This window comes from Ambystoma mexicanum, chromosome 3q (assembly GCF_040938575.1).
Source record: "Ambystoma mexicanum isolate Mex_15411 chromosome 3q, UKY_AmexF1_1, whole genome shotgun sequence".
NCBI lineage: Eukaryota > Metazoa > Chordata > Amphibia > Caudata > Ambystomatidae > Ambystoma > Ambystoma mexicanum.
Window position 1 is genome coordinate 793,701,516 of NC_090926.1, and position 22,501 is coordinate 793,724,016.

Below are 22,501 nucleotides of genomic sequence, written 5' to 3' on the forward strand. Positions count from 1 at the left end.
GGCTACAAGCAAAAGACCTGGGGCTATAGCCCCTTCACCCCCCAGCAACGCCTCTGCCTTTTGCACTTCCATATCCAGCCAGTAAATGTCATGTCATGACCGAGGAGAACCATCTCTGCTTCCAGAAGCCCCTCAAGACCTTCCTCTTTGCTTCTGCCTTCACCCCTCCTCTCCCCTGCTGATCTGCTCTCTCTCGGCACCGTGCACCTGGCCTACCCTCTGACTTCTGGGACCAGGTATTTGCTCACCCTGCCACCCAACCGCACTGCCTCCTGGCAATACCTTGCACTGGGGTCTGTATCTGTAACCATACCGCCCCCCTCCCCCTGGGACACCCTGTCTGTTGCCTTAATCCCAGCACTAGCCACTTTCTGGCTGCATTACCACTATTTGTTGCTTTTTTTTAAAATTCATTTATTATGTATCTGTTTTTCCTTTGCTCAGCACTTTCCTCTTCTCCCCCCATCCATGCACCTTTACCCTTTCCCTCTCCCATGCACCTGCGCGTTCTCAATGTGACTGGGCCTAGTAAGATCATTGTTTTTGTTCTCCCTTGTTCCCCTTTCTTGCCTTGACGTGCTCTGAAACACTTGAGTATGGGCGCGATACACATAAAATATCTATTCAATTCAAAATGTCACACCCATCCCTTCCTCCAGGAGCATTCCCACTCCCAACTCCTGCCTCCACGTTCCCGGAATTGCTCAATTTACCAACCAAGATCAGACTGGCCTACCCCCCTCCATACTACATTTCAGGAAGAACTTGAAGACCCTACTCTCCAAAGAACATCTCACCAATCGACACCTCACCTACTTCTCTCCCTCCAGAGCCCCTCTCGCATCTGCTTCCCCTACCCATCCCAACAACCTAGAATTATGTAGGTATGTATGTGCCAGGTTCTATACTCCACAAACCTAGTAGTGAAGCAACAGGGCTCTGTACAACAAGGATATGTACAATAGAAGGCTAGTGTCGTGGATACAATTTGAGAGATACCGTATTTAGGGTATCCAACTATCGAAGAATACAAAGAGTGGGGTTACATAGGGTCAAAGGCAGGGGACATGGGTTAGGGAATGAATGGCGGACCCAGTACATAACAACTCTGCGGCCTGCTAGCTCTTTCACCCAGTTTCCTGCCTGGATTTGCCCACGCAGCATGAAGGACAATGTGTTGTTGGTAAAGAATGGGCGTACCACACACTGAGAGAGCGCTGCGCTCAGCTGGGTGACATCCTTCACACTTCCGATCTTCAGGGAGGTGAGCGCCTCAGTGACGTTACTGCGTATGGAAAGGCGGTCCTCGCGGTCATTCTCACTGCTGGGTCCCCCTCCATCCAATTCCTGAAAAACAAGGGCCTCATTAGGAGGTGCCTGGCACAACCCATTCCTCCCCCAGCAGCTCGCCCCCCACTGGCAGTCGACAAGAATCTAAGATTCCTAGATATAGCACACTATGAAACCAACACCCTCAAGGTACCTTGGGTCTATCACCCACCATCACTCACCCTGCAGGTGAAGTGTGATAGATATGTCTCATACTGCTTTCCTCCTCTTCCTCTCAAGCAAGGTGCAGATTACCCCAAGGCATTTACAATACTTTACAAATATACACACAAACACAGGACAACTAAAGTGTCCAGCTAAGGCACCTACAACACTTAAGAATGAATATACTTCAATGCAATACACACGGGCTAAATAGGGATTGAATGATGTTAGTTTAGCTAACACAGGCTTTAAAAGAATTACACAGTGTGTGGAAAGATTTTCTTTTTGCTGATTTCCTCCCATTGACATCTATGGGACACCCTCTCTTTTTGCTTTGTTTTGACTCCTGAACTGGCCTTTTGGAGGTAAGTGAAGCCGTCTGCTTTACTTCCCTGGTCTTGCTCATTCTTATGAGGAAACTGATCAGTCCATAGGACTATCAGTACTGAGAGACTAAGCCTCTAATTGTGAATTTCTTGAATTCTTACAACTGCACACCTCACCCTAAAGTGAAGTGTGCTTAGGATCATTTGTAGTGTTTTCAGGTTACATTTACAATGTGCCTGGGATGTGCTGGTAGCCGTGGATATTGTTCTACCATATTTTATACTTTTTACATGTGCACTTTTGCAATTAGTTCAAAGATCTACTAAAGGTGGCTAGCACGCTAAGATGGCTGTGCCAAAGGTTTTTGCTTCTCCTTTGGTGTTATTGTTCTTCAGCCTTCTTCCTGCGCTGTCGGGTCCAGAATTGCCCTATAGTGGAAGCCATTTCCTGGAAAAAGCTGCTGCTTTCCCGGGAAAAGAGGCGGGTTGTGTGTGAGACCGGATGTGGGGGTTGAGACTGTAGACATCCTGGGGAAAGAATGTCTTTGCTGGGCAGATGTTGTGGCCAGTGGCTACCCATGACTGGATAGCCCTCTGCCAGTATGAATGCTGCAGATCCTTACCGTTGGTGGACCTGGGTGAGCTTCCAGTTTGAATCTTGGATAAAAGGAGGACCACTGCCGCAATTCTTCAGATCCTCATTGGAGCCAAGCCCTCTTAAAAAAAGAGCAGCCCGTTGACGACCAGAAAACAACCCCTGCAGCTAACCAGCACCAACTCTAGGGAAGACCCGGTGAAGGCCTGCTCCTCTGCATGATCTCAAGAAGACTCTCATCAGTGCTTCAACCCCTGGGACAGTGGGAACAAACAGTCTCAAGCCCTGCTCGAGGATCCATGCCTTCTGAACCTTTGGAAGTGTCCCTGGACCAAATGGTGGACTGACCAGATCTATCCTGGGGTACCTTGCTAGAGTGATTGCAATTCCATGTGCATCCTTGGAACTTAGAGGATCTTTAACTTGTACAACAAGAAACCACTCCTGCATTTTCAGCCGTGTGCATCAATGGAAGGCATGCAGGACCGGCTCCTTTGTTTGTCCCTGGAAGATCGCCGGTCGCCGGCTGCGAGCGTAGTAACTCCTGTTGCAATCCATCTTCTTTACACCCTAGAGGTATCCTGAGGTCGCCTGCTCCACAGAAGTAATCTTTTCTTTATTTAGGTGTTTAGCTGGTTTGTGCCTTCAACTGATACCTAAGAACCATGACCGAGCGTAATTAAATCCGGTGCCGAAAAATGACCTTTGTACCTGTGACCCCTGGGCCTTCCTTGACTGGACCAAGCACAGAAGACTGTGTCTGCAATGGATTTCAAAACCTGAGCAGTGGTCTTTGGAGAAATCCGAGTTGGGGAGTGGCGGGTAAGTTAACATACCTGTTCCTTTCCTTCTCTGTTCTCCATAGGGTTACATGGGTGTAAAGTTCTGTCCCTAAATCCCTCTTTTCTGACTTTGGTCGGTGGAGGCCTGGTCAAGTATCCCTTCCTAGGCCCATTTTAGAGTCTGGGATGAAGTGTGTTTACCTACCTGAACTTTACTTACCTTTTTGACTTTTGTATCATGCCCACTGGCATTGTCCAATGTCTTAGTAAACGTACCTCAAACGTATACATTTGGAACTAATGTGTTTAGGGCAGAAGGCCCGACACCATCTAAGGGCTGGACTCACTAAGTGTTATGGTAACTATTCTGTGATTATTGCAAAGTGTTTTAATGAATTTCATGCATCTGACTACTTAGCTGTATTTCACAAGTTATTGAACCATATGCTTTGTTTCTTCTCCTAAGCGTGAATGTATATAGCTGTTTTATAGTAAGTGGGTGACAATATTTGACTAGAGGATTTACTTGGTTGGTGTGTATTCTACAGGCCTAATAAATCATTGTACATTTTTGTACTTTCTGTCTAACCAGAATTACTTTTGTTTTTATATGTGGGCTCATTGTAGCCCTAGACCACTCTCACAGCCCTCCTGAGACTAAGCCTTGCCGCTCTGCTACCTTAACTTGATTAGGTTTGGCTAGATCTCAGTGTCTCCCTGTTCACCCTAATAGGTTGGCTCAGACGATCCACCCCAGAATTATGGTGGGATAAGGATTTAGGCACTCACTGTAGACTGACAGGAGTGATCCCATAGTTCTTGGTATAGAGAACTCTAAGCTTTAAAGGTTTTAGGCCTGTAAAAGTTACATAGCCTATATTACAGTACGGAAGCATTCACTAGTGTTAAATTACCTATACACAAAATTGATTATTTAAAAACATTGTGTGCAGAGAATGGTTTACCTGCCTCTGGTAACAATGCTGATTTATTTATAAAGTAACCACTTTTGAAAGCATGATAAATATTGTTAAGCTGTAACATATTTATGCTTCTTGTTCCCCCGAGCCGAAACAGAATTTGGCATATCCTAAGCAGTTAGATCCAAAGGAACTGGCCATTTCTGCTGGTCTATGGGTGTCCCATAGAGTGTTCAATACAGACATGAAAGCACTAGGAGGGGAAAAAGCAGAAAGAGAAAGGTGGTGGATCTACTGAAAAGCCTGCATCCCATTAGACCCACAAATAGTTTCATACAGGTAATAGGTCATATGGAGATAATGTAAAGGGTAGTGGGATTTACACTCCCGCGGTCTCAAGCAAGAAACTGGCCGCAGTAAGCCTCCTTACATACAAAACGTTCTCAGGATCTTGTGTAACCTGTGGAGCAAGTGACCATATGAAGGGGGATCCCAGATGTAAGACCTTGGGAGCCCATTCTGTGAATCTAGCATTCCCTTGTGAAGAAGGAGAGATGATGTGATACTCACAGGATCATCCTTCACTTCTGACTCTTTGCCCAAGTTACTTTGGTGTCATTGGGATCCTGGTAACCTAGAGTTGCTGAAGTTTATGCTTCCATCCCTGACTGCATCGAGAGTTATTTTTATTTATTTATTGTGTTAAGACTTGTCTTAGTACAAGCACAGAGCAAGCCTTTCACAAAAACACAGTTGATAAAAACGATCCCAGAAAACAACCAAATATACTTACAACACATCCTAACACATCATAAAACATGATACAAACAACATTGTACAAAAACAGCTCACAAAATACCTTGGAGAGGGAACAAGTAGATCTAGGTCTGATAGCTAGGCATTAAAGAGCAGAGTGGCCATAACACATCGCCGCTTGACCACAATATGGGTTGGTACTTACCCTGTGTAGTACGTGTCTGTAACTGCTCCAGAATCAGTACCAATTTGGTCAGGGCCTACCGGTTCAGCAATTTATTCCAGAGTGCTCTACGGTTCACTCTGTGAAACGTGGAGGTCATGTCCGAAGAAGCCATGTAGGCTGTCCAGTTTCCACCCCCCCCCCCTGGTAAACGGCCTAAGGTGTGCCATGATAGTAGTTTAGTTTAGTTTATTTTATTTACTTTTGTAGCACACCACACCCAGGGGTATCTGGGCGCTTTTACTTAAGTACAGGTTACAGATTTAGTATACAGGTCCCCAAAAAGCAGGGGAGGAGGTGTGTTACAGATCACCTTATAGGCAGGAGCATAGGAGGTGAGTTACAGATCACATTACAGGCAAGAGCAGTGAGAAACATAGAAGAAACAGCTAAGCAGACAAACATATTTACAGAGAGTGGTACAAATTATAGATATAGAGTCACTAGGCCTAAGTTACCTTTACAGTTATATTTACAATGTAATAGAGCAGCACCAACTATGAGCGTGCGCGCTCTGTATCAGAGTTTAGTAGTGCTCAGGGTCGTTTGAACTGAGGAGCCATGTTTTGGTTTTGGCTCTGAAAGACCAGAACGCAGCCTCTGCTCTAATCTCAGCGGGGAGGGAATTCCAGCGTTTGGTCGCTAACACTGGGAAACTGGAACCTCCTGCTGTTTTTAGGTTGAATTTAGGGATGGTGAGTTGGTTAGGGTAATTGGATCTTGTGGGTCTAATGGTCTGATGTCTTGCGAATTTAACTGTCAGATAGGTGGGTGCCGTGTTTGCTAGGCACTCATGGGTGATGACAAGCGCCTGGAGTGTGATTCTGTCACGAATGGGTAACCAGTGCGCTTCTCTTCTGAAGGATGAGATGTGACTGGAATGAGGGATATTTAGGGCGGATTATAAAGCCTTATTTTGCAGAACTTGGAGTTTGTTTAGGTTCCGCACCGAGGTCCAGAGGAAAAGGGTATTACAGTAGTCAAGCTTGGAGAGGATTAAAGCTCTTGCTAATGTAATACAACTGGTGGTGGATAAGAAGGGCTTACACACATTAATGAGCTTGTTAGTGTAGGCTATGGAGGAGGCCAATGAGTAAACTTGTTTATTTAGCGTCAATGTGGAGTCAAGGGTTTAAAATTTGCTTGAGACTCTAATGACATTCCCATCAATGTTTAAAGCATCATAGCATTTATCTAGTTTGTTTGATTGAGTTTGGGAACCGATGATCAGTATTTCGGTTTTTTCATCGTTTAAACACAGACTATGAGTAGCCATCCTAGTTTGGCTCTCTAGATAGATGTCGTTGATCAGTTTAGTGTCTTTAGTGTAGCATCCAGTGAGTGTGATGAGAATCTGGGTGTCATCCATGTAATTGGTGTATGTGACACCCAGATTGTCGAGGCAGTCGAATAGGAGCTTCGTGAATATATTGTAAAGCGTGGGCGAAACACATGAACCTTGTGGGACTCCAAAGTTGATGGGCACTGGAGACGCTGAGGCCGAGGGATAGAAGACCCTTGTGGTTCTATTAGAAAAGAAGGATTGGATCCAAGTGGCTGCATTCGGAGAGAAAGCAGCTTCTGAGGTTAGGTGTTGGATCAGGATTTTATGGTCTACCAAATCGAAGGCTGCTGATAGATCCAAGAGCAGGAGGATGGCTAGCTTGTGATAGTAGTGTTGAACTGGGTGCCCATACCTATCCTGAATCCAACTTGGTAGCATGATGTAATTCCCAACCTTCGAAACGAGCCATTAAGTTCTTTCAATAGAAAAGTGGTGAAGATTTTACTCAAAGCGTTGCTATTGGTCTGAAGTTATTGGGGTCTCCCTTCTTTTTTTAACTTTGTTTTTATTAGCATTTTCTTAATCAACAGTGAATACATTCTCTTGTGTTCCCATTCCCAACTCCCACTTACCTCCCACCTCCCCCTTGGATGATGGCCTTGGATCTTCCACCACATGACACTGCGTTCTTCACATAATGTCTAATATTAGTATGTTGGGGGGGAACCATTGGATCATGTAGTCACTCTGTAGATAGGTTAAAATGTTGCCCCATTCTTTATGGAAAGCTTCGCGCCTTCCTTGCAGTTTATATCTCATCCATTCCAATGAAACAAATCTCCATACGTTGTTTAGATAGCCGGTCCATGAGGACGGATCTTTCTGTTTCCATTGCTGGGCTATCGTCAGCCATGCTGCGATGATCAAAGTCATCATTCCCCTCTGCTGTGCTTTGGAATACTCCTTTTTATTCAGAGGTCACAGTCCCACCAGCCATACTGATTCTTATATTGCTTCCGGCATTAGGAGTATTTTACTTGCTTGCACTTTTACCTCTTCCCAAAAGGGCTCAAGGACCGGGCAGCTCCACCATATGTGTCTCCAGTCCCCTTTGACCCGGCACCCTCTCCAGCATTTGTTGTCTTGATATTGGCACTCCCAGCGTCCTCTCCCATCGCTTCATGTAGGCCCATTCAGTGTCTTCCCCTTGGTCATTTAGTAGCTTGTAGAGATTGTAGACCAGTTTCTGGGAGCCGAAATTGGACGTTATGTAGGTCTCGAACAGGGTTAGCTGCCTTGTGGCGGTTTCCTCATTGAGGGGAGATGAGACCCAGTGCTTCAGTTGAGTGTATTTAAATTCCTCAGTGGTTTTTATCCCCACATCTCTCCTGCATTCCTGGAACGTCATGGCTTCGGGATCAATGCAAATGTCCCTCAGTTACGTGCATCCCACCTGTGTCCAGCTCTGATACGATCTCTGGTTCATACCTGGCTGGAAGTCTGGGTTGCTGAACAGCGGGGTGAGTGGGACGGGAACATCGTTAATGTTCCTCTTTTCAGTGCCGCCTCCCATGCCCCCGTTCCTGCCACCAGCACCTCACTCACTTTAACATTCAGGTGCCTGTGTCATTTTGGTAGCCAGAGTAGGTTGGATAAGGGGTCTACCGTGACTGCGTGGTCCTGTAACGCCCATATTTGGTTGGCAGTCTGTGCCACCCATTCCTTGATGACCCTCAATTGCGCCGCTTCATAGTATTTCCAAAAGTGGGGTTCTGATAGCCCACCCTGGTCTTTTCGTTCCGTTAGCATAGACATTGCCAATCTGGGCAGTTTGCGTTTCCATATGAAGGCCGTCACCAATTTGTTGAGGGGCCTGAAGAATAATCGCGGGATCGCCACTGGGAGCGTTTGGAAATTGTACAGAATCTTTAGCAAGATTGACATTTTTATTACTGTCATTCTGCCCCACCAGGAGATGTTCAAGGGGTTCCACTTCTCGAGGTCTGTTTTCACTTTCGCTAGCATGTTCGGGTAGTTTACCCGATAGATCTGTCCCATTGTGGGCGTTAATTTGACTCTAGGTACTGGAGCTCATGCGGGGGCGTTGTTCAGTTGTGTCTCCATCGCCAGATCCTCCACTAGTTGAGGGTCTGCCGTTAGGTTCAACATTTCTGACTTTTGTTTTGTTGGAAACTGTTCCAAACTGAGCTAATTGTTGTAGGAGCGGGCAGGGATGTTTCCGGGGTCGCTAGTGCTATCAGCATGTCGTCTGCGAAGGCGATGGTTTTGTTTTCCATCCCTGCCATCGTTATGCCTTTTACTTGGTATGCTCCCCTCTTTCTGATCAGAAAGGGTTCGAGGAACAGCGCATAGAGCAGGGGCGATAGGAGGCAGTCCTGTTTTGTGCCCCTGGACAGGGGTATTGACCTGCATAGGATGTTGTTGATGGAGACTCGAAGTGATGGGTATGTATAGTTTGCTTTGACCATTTGTATGAAGATTGGGCCAAATCCCATTCCCTCCAGGGTGCGGAACAGCTGTGACCACTCCACTCGGTCGAATACTTTCTCTGTATCCAAGGAGACCAGAAAAGCGGGGGTTCGGGTAAATCCAACTTTTTCTATAAGATGACATACCCTACAGGTGTTATCTGCGATCTGCCTGGATGGGATAAAGCCTGACTGATCGGGTCCTATGAGCGCCGGCAGTAGGCGGGTAATTCTTGCTGCCAGAATCTTTGTGTATATTTTAGTTTCCAGATTAATCAGGGCTATCCCTCGGTATGATCCTGGGAGTGCCGGGTCCTTCCCTGGTTTGGGGAAGACAATCAGCTTCGCTTCATTCATGGAGTTTGTGATGTTCCCTTATACCTTGAATGTATTGTACAATTTTGTCATCTTCGGGGCTAGTATCTCCCTATATTTTTTGTAAAAGGTGTCTCACTATCCGTCCGGTCCTGGCGCTTTATTTTTCAGAAGGTTTTTGATAGTTTGGTTGACCTCTTCTTCTTGTATGTCTAAATCCAGTGCCTCTTTAGTGGAATCCATGATCTGGGGGAGTTGTATATTGCTCATGTATGCCTTTTGCTTGTCTTCTGTGGGTGAGCCTTACTGGTACAGGAGCTGATAGTACGCCCTCATCACCTCTCTTATGTCCTCGTTCGTTTTAATCTGGCCCTTGTCGTCTTTTAGCTGAATGTTAATCTTGCGCCCCCTTTCTCTGAGCTGCCTGGCAAGCATGTTATCTGCTTTGTTTGCGATAATATAGTACCTGTGTTTCAGGTTCAAGAGCGCCATTTCCGCTTTCTTATTCTGTAGTAGGCCCAGCTGCCCTTGTATGTGCTTTAGGGCTAGTTTCATCTTTTTGCTTGGGTTCATAACTAGTTCATTCTGTGCTGCCTTCAGTTCTCCCTCCAAGTCCTCCTCCCATTTTCTTCTTTGCTTATCCCTTTGTGCCTTCAACGCTATCAATTCCCCTCCCAGGATGGCCTTGAGTGCATCCCATACCACCCCCTGAGGAGTCTCCCCCCTATCATTTTGTTCAAAGTAATCTTTCTATCTTTTCCCTGACCAAGCCCACCTGAACGCTGTCATGGATGATGTCCTCCGGGAACCTCCAAGACCAGACCCCTCTCTGTTGGTTGTTGATGTCAAACTGTGCTGTTAAAGGGGCGTGGTCTGAGAGAGAGATCGGGCCAATTGCCATATCTGCCACCTTCCCTATCAGTCCTGTGGAAGCACATATATAGTAAATTCTGGACGTATGAGAAGTGTGTGAATCCCTGCGTTTCCCCCTTCTTTGCACGCCAGATGTCCCCTAGTGCTAAGACCTCGAAGGTACTCCTCAGGGCTCTCGACGGTGCAGTTGCTCCAGTCCGTGCCATATTGCTCCTCTCTTTTCGTGGGTCCTATGCTATTTGTATTTGTATTTCTTTACTTGTATAGCGCGCCTGCCCAGGGGCATCTGGGCGCATATCTTAAGTTACATAGACATTGTGCAATAACAGTTACAAACGGTAACTATGTAGAGGTCTACCCCAAGTATTATTTCCCCTGTGGCGAAACCTTCTAATACCCTTAGAGTTGTCTTCAGGAAGCTTTCTTGCCCTGTATTGGGTGCATATAACGAAGCTAAGGTGAGTGGTTTACCTCCAATGGTTACATTGAGAAAGAGGTAACGCCCCTCCTCGTCTGCAAACGACTTCTGTACTTGGGCATGTAGTCTATCCTGTATTGCTATGAGGACCCCTGCTCTCTTCTCCCCCGCATTTGCCTGGTATATTTGGGATGTCCCCCTGATTCCGATTTGCGCCATCTTTCTTTTTCTTATATGGGTTTCCTGGTATAGCAGGATATCTGCTTGAAGTTTCCACACTTGGCGTTCCAATTTCTTCCTTTTGATAGGAGTGTTCATTCCTCTTACATTATAGGATAATATAGTTATCGCTTTGGGCGCCCTGCTATCCTTGCTTTGTAAAATAAGTTCCTGCATTGCTGTGGATCTTCCCCTGTCAAACTGCTTTCTCTTTGCTGATTCGTGTCACCATCATCCCCTCCCTCCCCCCCTCTTCCTTTTCCACATATAACTTCCCTTGTTCCCATTCTCCTTCCGTCCTCCCCGATGCAACTCCCAACTTGCATTATTCCTCTCGCCCTAGAATTGTCCTGAGGAGGGCTCTGGAACCTATGGTTGCTTCGGCGTACTGCCTTACATACTAGGCCCTCGGCGATCTCAGGGATAACTTTGTGGGGACTCCTAAACTGCACTCGTATTCCATGTGGTGGCGCCGAATGGGCCTCTTCCCCGGCTGCTTTCTGATGTCTGGGTTTGTCTAATTGAAACCTATCGCTGCCAGCTGCTGCGGCTGTTGCTCTCGACCAGGCGGTTATGTATTGGGTGTCTTTCGCCTTTAGGTCCGCTCCCCATAGCTGTCTTACTTTTTTCTGGTGGGTGTTTGTGTTTTTCTGTGTATGGTTTTCCATTCCCAGGGGGTGCACTGCTGCACTGATCTCAGTCCCCCCCCCCCATTTCGGAATGCTATTCTGATCTTTTATATTCATGATTCGTAGACCTTCTTCGTGGGTGGTGATTCTTTGCTGTTTTCCTTCCCATGTGAAAAGTAGACTGAAGGGGAATGTCCATTTGTATTTGATTTGTTTTGCGACTAATTCTTTGATTACTGAGGCCATCTCTCTCCTTTTCCGCAGTGTTGATCCATTGTTCTGGCTCTCTGGAAGATCTGTTCCTTTTGTGTATAGGATGTGAGTGCTACTAAAACATCCCTGGGACGTGCTCCTGGCTCACCTGTTCTTCGTGGGCCCACCCGGTGAATCCTGTCGATTTGGATGTCTGTGTCGTCCTCTATGGAGAGGATGTCTTTGAAGACTTGTTGTATCGCCTCCTTGAGATCTTGGTCCTCAACCGACTGTACCATATTCTTGATTCTGATGTTTGATCTCCGAGAGTGGTTTTCTAGGTCCTCACATTGGAGTTCTAGATTGTAAACCATACGGGTTAGGCGTTCCTGGGTCTCATCATTTTGCTGCGCCTCTTCCTCCAGGTTCTGCACCACACCGTCAAGCGTGTCTGTCCTTTCCCCAAGAGAAGCCACGTCAGCTTTCATCTCCTGGACCGCCTGTTCCATTTATTCTCTTATGATGTCGAATTGGGTGCGGACCATGGTCATGAACAGGTCTTGAAACTCTTTGAACCATGCCTGCATGTCCTCCTTCATAGCCATATTTGTCCGAGCTACGCACTGGTCCAAGTTTGTGCGTGGGTCGTCTTGTCCCTTTCCCTTCGAGTGGGCGGTTGATTCTGTGCTCCAGAGCTGCACCAGATTTGGTTCTTGTCTGGGCGTGTAGGGTTGCGTTGAGGCTTGTGACGATTTCCCCCTTGATTTTGACATATGTGCCGTTTGTTACAGCTGGGCGTTTATCTTGTGGGAAGCCTGGGTGGGGGGTGGTCAGGTATCTGGGGGCAATTTGGTCTGTGGGTCACACCTTTTGTTGTGGTCTCGTGTGGACTCTCCCCACTGTGTGATTCTTTGGCAATTTCTCCTGGGTCTCTGTGCATTGGTTGGCCCCTGGACGCAATCTGCCAATCCGTGGTATTGTTTGGGGTGTTTGTAGTCCCGATACTTTGGGTGAGTTGTCCTCCACTCTCTATACCTTCAGGGGACCTTGGGCAGTTGTTCCCCACGTTGCTGGAGGATGATGAGGGTTTGTGGTGTCTCTGTCAACCCTATTCCTGCTGTGCGCTGTATGTGGGGGACCCCTGCCTGTATTGGAGCCTCCCTTGTTACTATGAGTCTGTGGGAGGCTTGGAGAAAGATGTCTTTTGGCGAGAGATCCCTTTTGGACCACTCTCTGTTCTAGGCTACCACTCTGCTGGAGAGGGGGGTTGCTGTTTGCTCGAATCCTGCAGGGATTGGATCCCCCTGTGTGTCCCCTTGGTCTACACCCCTCTTGCTGTGTCTTATGGTTATGTACCCAGTGATAATGCTGCTCTTAGTACAGCCACCGCTTATCAGGTGCATTGAGAGCGCCCCACCCATGCTTTATGAGCGTCTGATCAGGTGACTCGCAAGTTGTTGGAGGTGGGGTCTGCCGCATCGTCTGGGCACCCCACAAGTACTTGTAGTAAGTATCCCTTGGGTCCCTCTCCCACACGGGGTTCCCCTTTTGTGTCTGGAGTATTCCCAATGTTTTTGGGAGGAGCTGGGTAAGCTTTGCACTCTGTGAGTAGGCCGTGCCTCTTGGAGTGTTGGAGTCACGGCTGCAGGCTGCGGGGGGGCGCCTTACCCAACGTGTGTTCGTTGCTGGCTGTGTGTTCACTGGCGACCTTGTCCTCTCCTTTCCCCCACCTGTGTTGGGGGACGTGTGCTGCTCCTCTGAGACGCTTGTAATGTGGGCAGATGCCTCCAGGCTTCCCGGTCATTCCGGCACTCCTGCTCTTCGCTGCGTGTGCCTGGTCGCCGGGCCACCCCTGTGCTGCGAGACCGGTTCCTCGTCTCTTTGGCCGCAGTGCTTCCTTCTTCACTGTGTTTCTTTTTCTCCCCTAGAGGGCTGTACGGGACAGCTTCTTTTGGCCGCATCTAAGATCCTGTGCGTGGTGCTGCTTCCGCTCCTCCTTGATGTTGGTGTCGGGTGCTTTTGTAAGTAGGCATGTGTCTCTTTCCCCGCACTGCACCGCCAGCTTGGAGTGGGGGAGTTGTTGTAGAATGTGCACTGGGGCGACCACGTTGCCCACCTCCTACCTCTTCTGTACCTTCTCTCGCGACCTCATGTGTCAGCGGGCCTCCCCGCGCAGTGTTGCTGCCCTTCACTCCTCTACTCCGGCACCTCGTGAGTGTGTCGGGGGGGCTCCTCCGATTTCTGGCCCCCTAATGTTCTTTACTCACCAGGGGCACTTCGCCTATGTGAATACATCCGCTTTATTGGCAATCTTCTTTGCCGCGGCCGGGGGGAGATGGAGCGACGTTCAGGCACATCCTCCCCTCGCGGCCGTCATCTTGGAATTCCCGGGATCTCCCTTATTATTTATAGGAATGATCAATGATTTATGCCACGATGTAGGGACCAAGTTGGATTCCCAAATGATCTTTAATAGAGGACACAGCACTTCTGCCCATAGTTGGGGATCGCTTTCAATCACCACAGCTCCTAGAACATCCGGGCCTGGTGCCCTAGAGGCCGTAGCCTTGTTAATGGCCCATACAACGTCTCCTCCACCCAAGGGAATGGAGATTGGGGTTCAACTCCCCAACTGAGAATGTCCCCGGTAGTGTTCCCATCCGGACTGGAACATTTGTTCAAAAGAAGCTCTACCCATGTCTCTCAAAATGTATTCCATGTATAGTGTACTGGTAGATGATGGAGACACCTCTGCTGACAGGATCACTGGTGCCAGCATGATTGTGATGAATTCCACATTGGTAAACTCAGAGGCTCTGGGGAGTGCTCCTCTGAGATCCACCAAGTTGGCTGATGCCCCCTCTAAGATTCCCAGTAATGCCTCTCACTTTAGCAGTAAATGAAGGAGTGGTTAGGATTTCTGTTAGTGTTCAGGGGCAAGTCCCAGGTAGAGTTGTGGTGGGACAGGATCTCAAGGTTTTAGGAATTGTGAGTGATAGAGCACAATGTCCATGTACAAGTTCTCAGGCAAAGAAGGTGACCTTAGCTGGACCTAAAAGGAAGCCTTTCCCCAAGGGTAAACTGAAGACCCACGAGTCAAAGGTTTCAAAGAAGGGGATAGGGATTCCTCTCTTAAAATACCTACAACTAAGATTGAGGTGTCTAATCAAACCCTTGAACCTGACGAGAAAGAAGGGTTGTCTGAGGTATTCAATCCCCATGATCACCAATAGTGTCACGGTTCCCAAGGTACCTTCGCCCTCACGCTCTCACTCCACTCATAAGACCTGTATGAGGCTAAGAACGACGGGATCAAGACTCTGCTCTCTTCCTTTTTTATGGCTCCTGGAAGGCAGGCGTGGAGGTTGCCATGGTCACCCTGGGCCTTAGGCAAACACTGCTAAAACACACGGTCACGTGACCACAAGACAGACACTTCAGCATCTGTGTTGTATCTGTGTCGTATCTAAAGAACGGCATTGTCTCAGATTATAAAAACCGGAAGCAGATAGTATGGCGCTGCTTCTGATCTTCGTTCTTGGACCTTTTGAAGCTTTGTGTCATTATTCCTTGTCACGCCTCCCAGCTGTTTTTTTATTTTTTTTATTTTTTATTTTTTTTACTTTGAATTTATAAAGCGCCCAGTGGCCCGGAGGCATCGTGGCGCTGTTACAGCAAGTTACTTAGTACAGTAGGACAGGTAATACATAGGTAGTGAAGAAGTTGGTATATGTTCAGTGACAGTGTAGAGAAAGAGTTCCAAGGGTTACAGTGGAACAGGGTGTAGAAAGTACATTTGTAAAAGGTGTTAGTTAAATAACTTTGTTTTTAGCAGTTTTCTGAACACTGTGAGAGATTCTTCGCTTCTTAAATTGAGAGGTAGTGCGTTCCAGGCTATTGGGGCTAATACTTCAAAGCTGGTGCCTCCAGCTTTAGCTCTGTTGAACGCTGGGACCGATAGTAGGTGGGAGTATTGGTCACATTTAGGTCTCTGGGCTGTAGTCTGGTGTATTCTGTCTACTAGGTAGGCTGGGGCGGTATTGGCGAGGCACTTGTGTATGATGGTGAGGGCTTTGAATGTTATGCGTTCTCTGATTGGGAGCCAATGGGCGTCCTTTCTTGCCTGGGAGATGTGCTCCCTCTTGGGGATGCTGAGGGCGGCTCTGGGGGCGTTGTTTTGTGCAATCTATAGTCTGTTAATGTTATTGGCAGAAGTGCCTATGAGAAGAATGTTACAGTAGTCAAGTTTTGCTCCAATTGTGGCTCTCGCAATGTTAAGGAGATTGCTTGTAGAAAGGTGGTGTTTTACTGCATTTATAATTTTTGTGGTGAGGGCAGCGGCGGATGAGATGGTGCTGACTTGCCTGTCCATAGTTAGGGTAGAGTCGAGGTAAACCCAAGAGTTTTCACTGATGTGGAGGCTGTAATGGTAGTATTCTCAATAATGAATGAATTATACTTCATATTCAGTTTTTTTAGGGCTTCTTTGGGGCCTACTAGCAGGATTTCAGTTTTTTCTCCGTTTAAGCAGAGCCCATTGGCTGCCATCCAAGCCTGGATGCGTGCATATGTTAGCTGCAGGGTGTGGAGGTCTTGTTCGTAGTTTCCTGTTAAGGGGAGAAGAATTTGTGTGTCATCGGCATAGTGTGTGAAAGCTATGCCAAAGTCTTCTGGGTCTCTGAAAAGTGGGAGGGTAAAGAGGTTGTAAAGGGTGGGGGCTGTACAGGATCCTCGTGGTACTCCACATTCAATCAGAGTTGGAGAAGCTGAGGCTTGGTCCGAAAAGACCCGCATAGCTCGGCCCTCCAAGAAGGAAGTGATCCAGGCGGTGGCCTCTTGGGAGAATTGGGCATTGTCAGCTAGATGTTTACATAAGATCTTGTGGTCAACCAAGTCAAAGGCAGCAGAGAGATCCAGGAGTAGGAGGAGTGACGATTGACCTTTGTCCATGGCTTTTAGTAGTTGGTTCTTGAGGTCTGGTAGGGCTGATTCCGTGCCGTTAAGAGGGCGGAAACCAGATTGCCTTTTTCCTAATATGTTGTGGGTTTCCAGGTACGACTGTATCTCTATATAGGCAGCTCTGTCCAATATCTTTAGCAGAAATGGTACGGTGGTGATTGGACGGTAGTGGTTAGGGGAGTCTGGGTCTAAGGTGGGTTTCTTCAATAGTGGTCGAACCCACACTTCCTTAAGGGCTGATGGGACAGTGCTGTTGGCGAAGGAGGCATTTATGAAAGTGGTGACAAATGGGGCCAGGGCAGCTGCACAATCTTTAATTAGATTGGCTGGGCATATGTCTCCTTTACATAGCGAAGGTTTGATGTGTTTCATGATTAGTAAGGCTTCAGGGATTGTTACTTCCCTGAATGAGAAGAGTGTGGGCTTGTTTGTGGAGTGTGGAGGGTCTTGGACCATCTGGAGGGTTGATGGCTCAGATGAGGGCGGAGTGATCTTGGGCAGTTTGTCGTATTGAGTCTTCATTTTGTTTTGGAGAGTTGTGATTTTGTTTAACATGGCGTGTTGGATGTTGTTGCACCTTGTTTGATTTTCTTTCTATAGGTTGTGTGGATGTGGGAGGGATGGACAGCTATTTGTAAATGGCGAATAACTCTTTTGATTGGGAGTTGGCTTTCTAGATTCTGGAATTGTATGTGGCGGCTTTGGACTTGGCAATGGCATGTTTATATTGTTTGGCGATTGTGGTGTATGTGTCTCTTGTGATGGTAGAAGGGTTTGTTTGCCATGCAGTTAGTGTTGCTCTTTTAGCAGTGCAGGTGTCCGAGAGCTCTTGTGTGAACCAAGAGTTCACATGTAGAATGTGCTTGGCTTTTTTGAATTCCAATGGGGCTATGGTGTCTAGTACCTTTTTTAGAGTGGTATTGTAGATCTCTACTAGTTCTGTAGGGTCGTTGGAATTTGGGTGGGTAAGCACCGGATTACTCCTTGCCGGCCCAGCATTCCGCTCCTGGACTCGGTACCTTTTCTGTTTTTCGATTCTGCTCCTGTCTCCACTTACTCCATTACAGACCTCACCATGTTTACGTTTACGTATTCCTTTTTGTCTTTTGATTCTCCATTGTCGCTGCCCGCACAGCTACAGACCTTGGCCGGTTCATTGGTATTCCTCTCTGTTATCTGATTCTGTCTTTGGTTCTGCCCGCATTGTCATTGACCTCGGACTGTTTACTGGAATTCCCTTTCTTGGCTGAACTGGTTACTGACCTATTCTGCAAGTGTTGACCTGGCCCTCTTCACTCCTAGCACCCATCTTGACCCACCCTAATCTTCTCCTATTATTTTCCACCATCTGGAGTTCCCGGCACTGGGACTTGGATGCTGTGCAGTAACAAAAGGGCTGCAAGCCGACACTAGTGCGACCCTCGTACAGCCCGGGCTAGTCCCCATACTAACCTTCCCTCCTTTGTTGTGTTCTTTTCCCTTTAGTCTCCTTCATCCCTGCATTCGGACAGCATTCATCTTGACTATTCTCTCATTATCCTCACGGTAAGGCCCGCTTCCTACTGTTGCTCTGGGTAGGTGGGGGAGGTTTGGCAATATTGTTGTCCAGTCTTTTAGAACTGGTTTCTCTTTTACTTTCAGGGGCCATACATTAGACAGGGACCTTCTTTGTTTCACCTCTAAGGCTTGCAGACTTCGCCATTCAGTTTAGTTAGTACCTTGTATCTTTCTTCTTACCAGTTACCATTGGAATACGTTCTGATTCCATTCTTTTGTTATTTCAGCCTGGTGTCCTTCGGGCGTTACTACGTTCTCGCCTTTCCAAGTGATCTACCCATCTGTCCCTTAAATACTAACGGGTAGTAGGGTGTTTCATTGGGAAGAAATAATTTTGCGGTGGGAAAGCAGAGCAGATCTGATATTCAGGGTGTAGTCTTTATTGCTGATTGTGGCGGGCCCCCTGAGTATCCTTTACATTGTGTTGCCTGAATTGTGAAAAAGAGTTGCAAAATGTACTTGCAGTATGGGGACCTTGTAAGGAAGAATTTAGTCAGGGTCAGATAGATTGTCCATCTCTGGAAGGCCTTAAGAGACAGGCCAGTTGGAGTATGAAAACACTTTGAAACATAGGATATATTGGGATGGTGAGTTACTTTATAGTGAGCCCATAGAGTCTTTGGGAGGAGACCATAGGAGGTCAGTGGTTCCTGAGTATTTGAGACCGTTCCTCCTGCAGTTAGCTCGTGAGGTCCCTCTTGCTAAGGTGGGACCCAGATAGAAGGTCACTTCAGGCGTTACACTACTTGTCAGTTGCCTGGCAAGAGTGGAACAACAATCCTAGCACCACTGGTACCACTCCCTGTGGTGGGTGTACCTTTTCAGGAGGTAATGGTTGACATTGTTGGTCCCCTTGATCCTCCAACATTGTCTAGCAGCAGGTTTATCCTAGTGAGTGTTGCTCATGTGACAGAGGCAGCAACTTTATGTCAAATTATCTGCAGGCCATGTGGAAAGAGTGTGAGGTGTCATATACATTTTCATCCGCATACCATCCACAAACCAATGGTCAAGAAGAGGGATTAAATATAACTATCAAAAGCATGGTTGGAGCTCTCGAGGAGCCCCAGAGATGGAAGTGGAACCTTCTGCTACCACGCTGACTTTTCTCCTACAGAGAGCTGCCTAGAGAAGGGGTTGGCATTAGCCCCTTTGAGCTTCTGTTTGGACACCCTGTCAGGGAACCCTAAGCCATAGTGAAGGAAAGTTGGGAACCTCTACACCTTCTATATACTTGACTGTGTTGAACTATGTGCTAGGGCTGAAGCACAGGGTGGCCCATCTGTTGGCTCAAGGCAATGACAAGCTAAAGGCTGGTCAAGAACTGGTGAAATACTGGGACCAGAAAGCTTCTCTTGTTCATTTTACCGCAGGCAAGATTTTCTGACCATGACCCCCATAAGGCCTAGAGCTGTATATGGCAAATGGACAGGTCTCTGCCAGATAGTTGAAAGACTATGTGAGGCAATACTATTTAGTGAACCTTGGAAGGCCTAACCAGTCTCCCAAAGTGTTCCATTGAATATATTGAAGGCTTTCATCCCAAGAGTTGAAATGGGAGTCCTGCTTCTGGCATCAGGTAGGGAGGAAGAGGAATCTGAACCTCTCTTTGGTCTGCTACAAGGCTGCCCTTCAGATGGTTCCATTGAGAATGTCATGTTGTCCCCTCAACTGACTCTGCAACAGCAAGGTGAGGTGCAGAGGTTGCTTAGGCAATTCGCCCCTTGCTTTCACTAACTCAAGGCCTGACACCTCTGTGTCTGCATGACATAGATACTGGAGATAGTGTGCCAACCAAAAGTAGAAGTTACAGAATGTCAGACAAGGTGAAAAACAAATCAAGTCTGAGGTCACTACGATGTTGGATCCAGGGGTGCTGGAGCCCCCTAACAGTCTGTGCTGCAGGACAGTGTTTCTGGTACAAAAGTCAGACACCACAGATTTGAGTTTCTGCATGGACTGCAGTGGTCTTAATGCTGTCTCCAAGACAGAGGCTCATCCCTTTCCATGAAATGATGAGTAAGCGGACAAACTGAGTACTGCAAAGTATTGCAATACTTTTGACCTTATTGCAGGGTATTGTCAAATATCCCTTAAACAAAATGCCAAGGAGAAGATGACATTCTCAACACCTGAGAGCCCTTACCAGTTCATGGTAATGCACTTTGGCTTAAAGAATGCACTTGGCGCTTTCCAAAGGTTGGTGAACCATGTCCTAAATCGGTTAGATGATTTATGCGTGGCATATCTGAATGATATTGCAGTTGTGAACGCTTCTTGGGAAGAACATGTCAAACACTTTGGGTTTGTGTTGCAGGCTCATTAGCAAGCCCACTCAACCATAAAGGCAACCAAATGCTAGATTGCTCAAGGTTCAGTGAACACCTTGGGCATGAGGTTGGTGGGGGCAGAATTCAGCCACTAACCGGTAAAGTGCAAGCTGTACAAGAATGAGCAGCCCCCACAACCCAGGCGAGAGTTTTTCTAGGCCTCACTGGGTATTACAGGAAATTCATGGCAGATTATGGAACCATAGCTTCCCCTTAGACTGCTCTCACTACTTCAATGAAACCCAAAAAGGTTACTTAGTTAGTGAAGTTGGAGAAGGGCTTTCGGGGATCAAAGGATTCCCTTTGTTAGGCCCCTGTTTTCAGGGCACCTGGCTATCAGAGACCATTTAGTGTACAGACAGATGTCTGGGACACTGGCATAGGAACAGTCCTGTCTCAGTTAGATGACAGTTTAAGGACAGGGAGTTAAGGTGGGCAACAGTAAAACAAGAATGTTTTACCACTGTGAGGGCCCTTACAAAGTTGAGACCCTATTTCTTTGGGTCTCACTTCACCATGCAAACTAACCATAAGCCCTTAAAATGGCTGATGAACATGAAAGGGAGAATCCAAAATTGTGCTCAGGTGGTCTATAAGCCTTCAAGGCTTTGACTTCACTATTTAACATAAGCCAGCACTTTAACATAGCAATGCTGATGGGATGTCCATGGTGTATGGCCAACTGGATCACAAACACCATCCAAGGATCGATTAGATCCCCCTATCACTAGTCTGCCAATATGCTGGGGGTCCCGTTGAAAGAGATGCAACACCTTAAAAAAAACAAAATCTTTCCTACCAACCCCCATCTCTGTGACCTGCTTCGGCACCGATGAGTGCCAGCATACAGAGGAATCCCCTGCCTACAGCAGCAGTACTTTTCACTACCTGACTGCAAGTATGAACGAGTGCAAGAGAGAACAGAAATCACTTCATGGGAAAATGAATCACGTGTCCTGAGCAATGGACCTGGTTCAGGTAACTGTTAAATGCAAGCGAGTATGACATCACCTGGTTTAGCCCTTTCAGTTAAAATATTGAGAATATAACCTTTGGAGTCTCACAAGGATTGAACCTTCCTTCCCTTCTTTTAAAAAGGGCTCATCAAAACTACGGATTCCCCATCTTCAACTATGTAGACAACACACAAGTCATCTTCAAAATCATCATCAACAATGATCCCAACACGGCCCTTTGAACTGCCTCACACAGGAGAACACATGTAGGACCTCAACCCAACTTGTCTCACCGAACAGAGCACCAGAAACACATCTACCTTGATCAACGGTAAGAATCGCAAAAGTAATCTGTATCCTTGGGATCCTTACAGATAATGGACTCAACCTAGAGCCACAAGTCAACTCACTAGTAAAGCAGTGTTTCCACCATCTATGCTCAGTCAGGATAGTGCCATTACTCACCATATAGGACAGGACCCCTGCAGTCATAGCACTGGTTCTATCAAGAATTAACTACGACAACAGCGTATCCCTCGTCATGCCAGACTACCTCATGAAGAGATTCCAAGCAAACAGAACACAGCAGCAAGACTACTGCTCAAACCTGACAGAGGGAACACATCACTTAAAGAGGTTTCCACTGGATTCTGGTTAAGAAAACAATTACATTACAAACCACTCTGCATTGCCCATCAAGCTGAACAGAGCCGCAGAGAAGAATTCATCTGAACAAAGTTATTCCATAATCAACAAAGAAGGATGCTTAGATGCAGGAAGGGTGTACTAATGGAGATCACGCACTCCACTAGAGAGGAATGCAGAGGATCGGTCTATTCCAGCATGGTGGCCAAACTCATCTTAGATACAGGAAAATGCCGAAGACCTGCAGTGTCGAACTGGGGCATATAATTGTCTCAGGCACCAATGAAAAAGTGACCCACAGTTGCAAATGGCAATTCATTACTTTTGTGACTGACTGAGGTTTTTGATAAAATGTGATGCAAATGTGAATTTTAAAGAATATTTATTCAGTAACACTGGTCAAAATTACTAGCCGCATGGTGAAGTAACTTATCAAACTGGAAGTGGACCACTTTGACCCAGAAAATTGTCGCACTGTGTTTTGCGGTTTTGGTTTGGGAATTGCCCTGTTGCCTTATAGGCTAGTCCGACCCTGAAG

The 22,501-nt window shown here is 46.9% G+C and overlaps 1 protein-coding gene across 1 annotated transcript in view; it reads right to left on the minus strand.

The window, feature by feature from the left end:
* LOC138583003 (polycystin-1-like) overlaps positions 1-22,501 on the minus strand; it is a 569,194-nt gene that overhangs the window by 237,324 nt on the left and 309,369 nt on the right. The window contains exon 22 of the mRNA XM_069654860.1: positions 1,201-1,347. Within this exon, the coding sequence (XP_069510961.1) occupies positions 1,201-1,347 (147 nt within the window). The remainder of the gene's footprint in view (positions 1-1,200; positions 1,348-22,501) is intronic.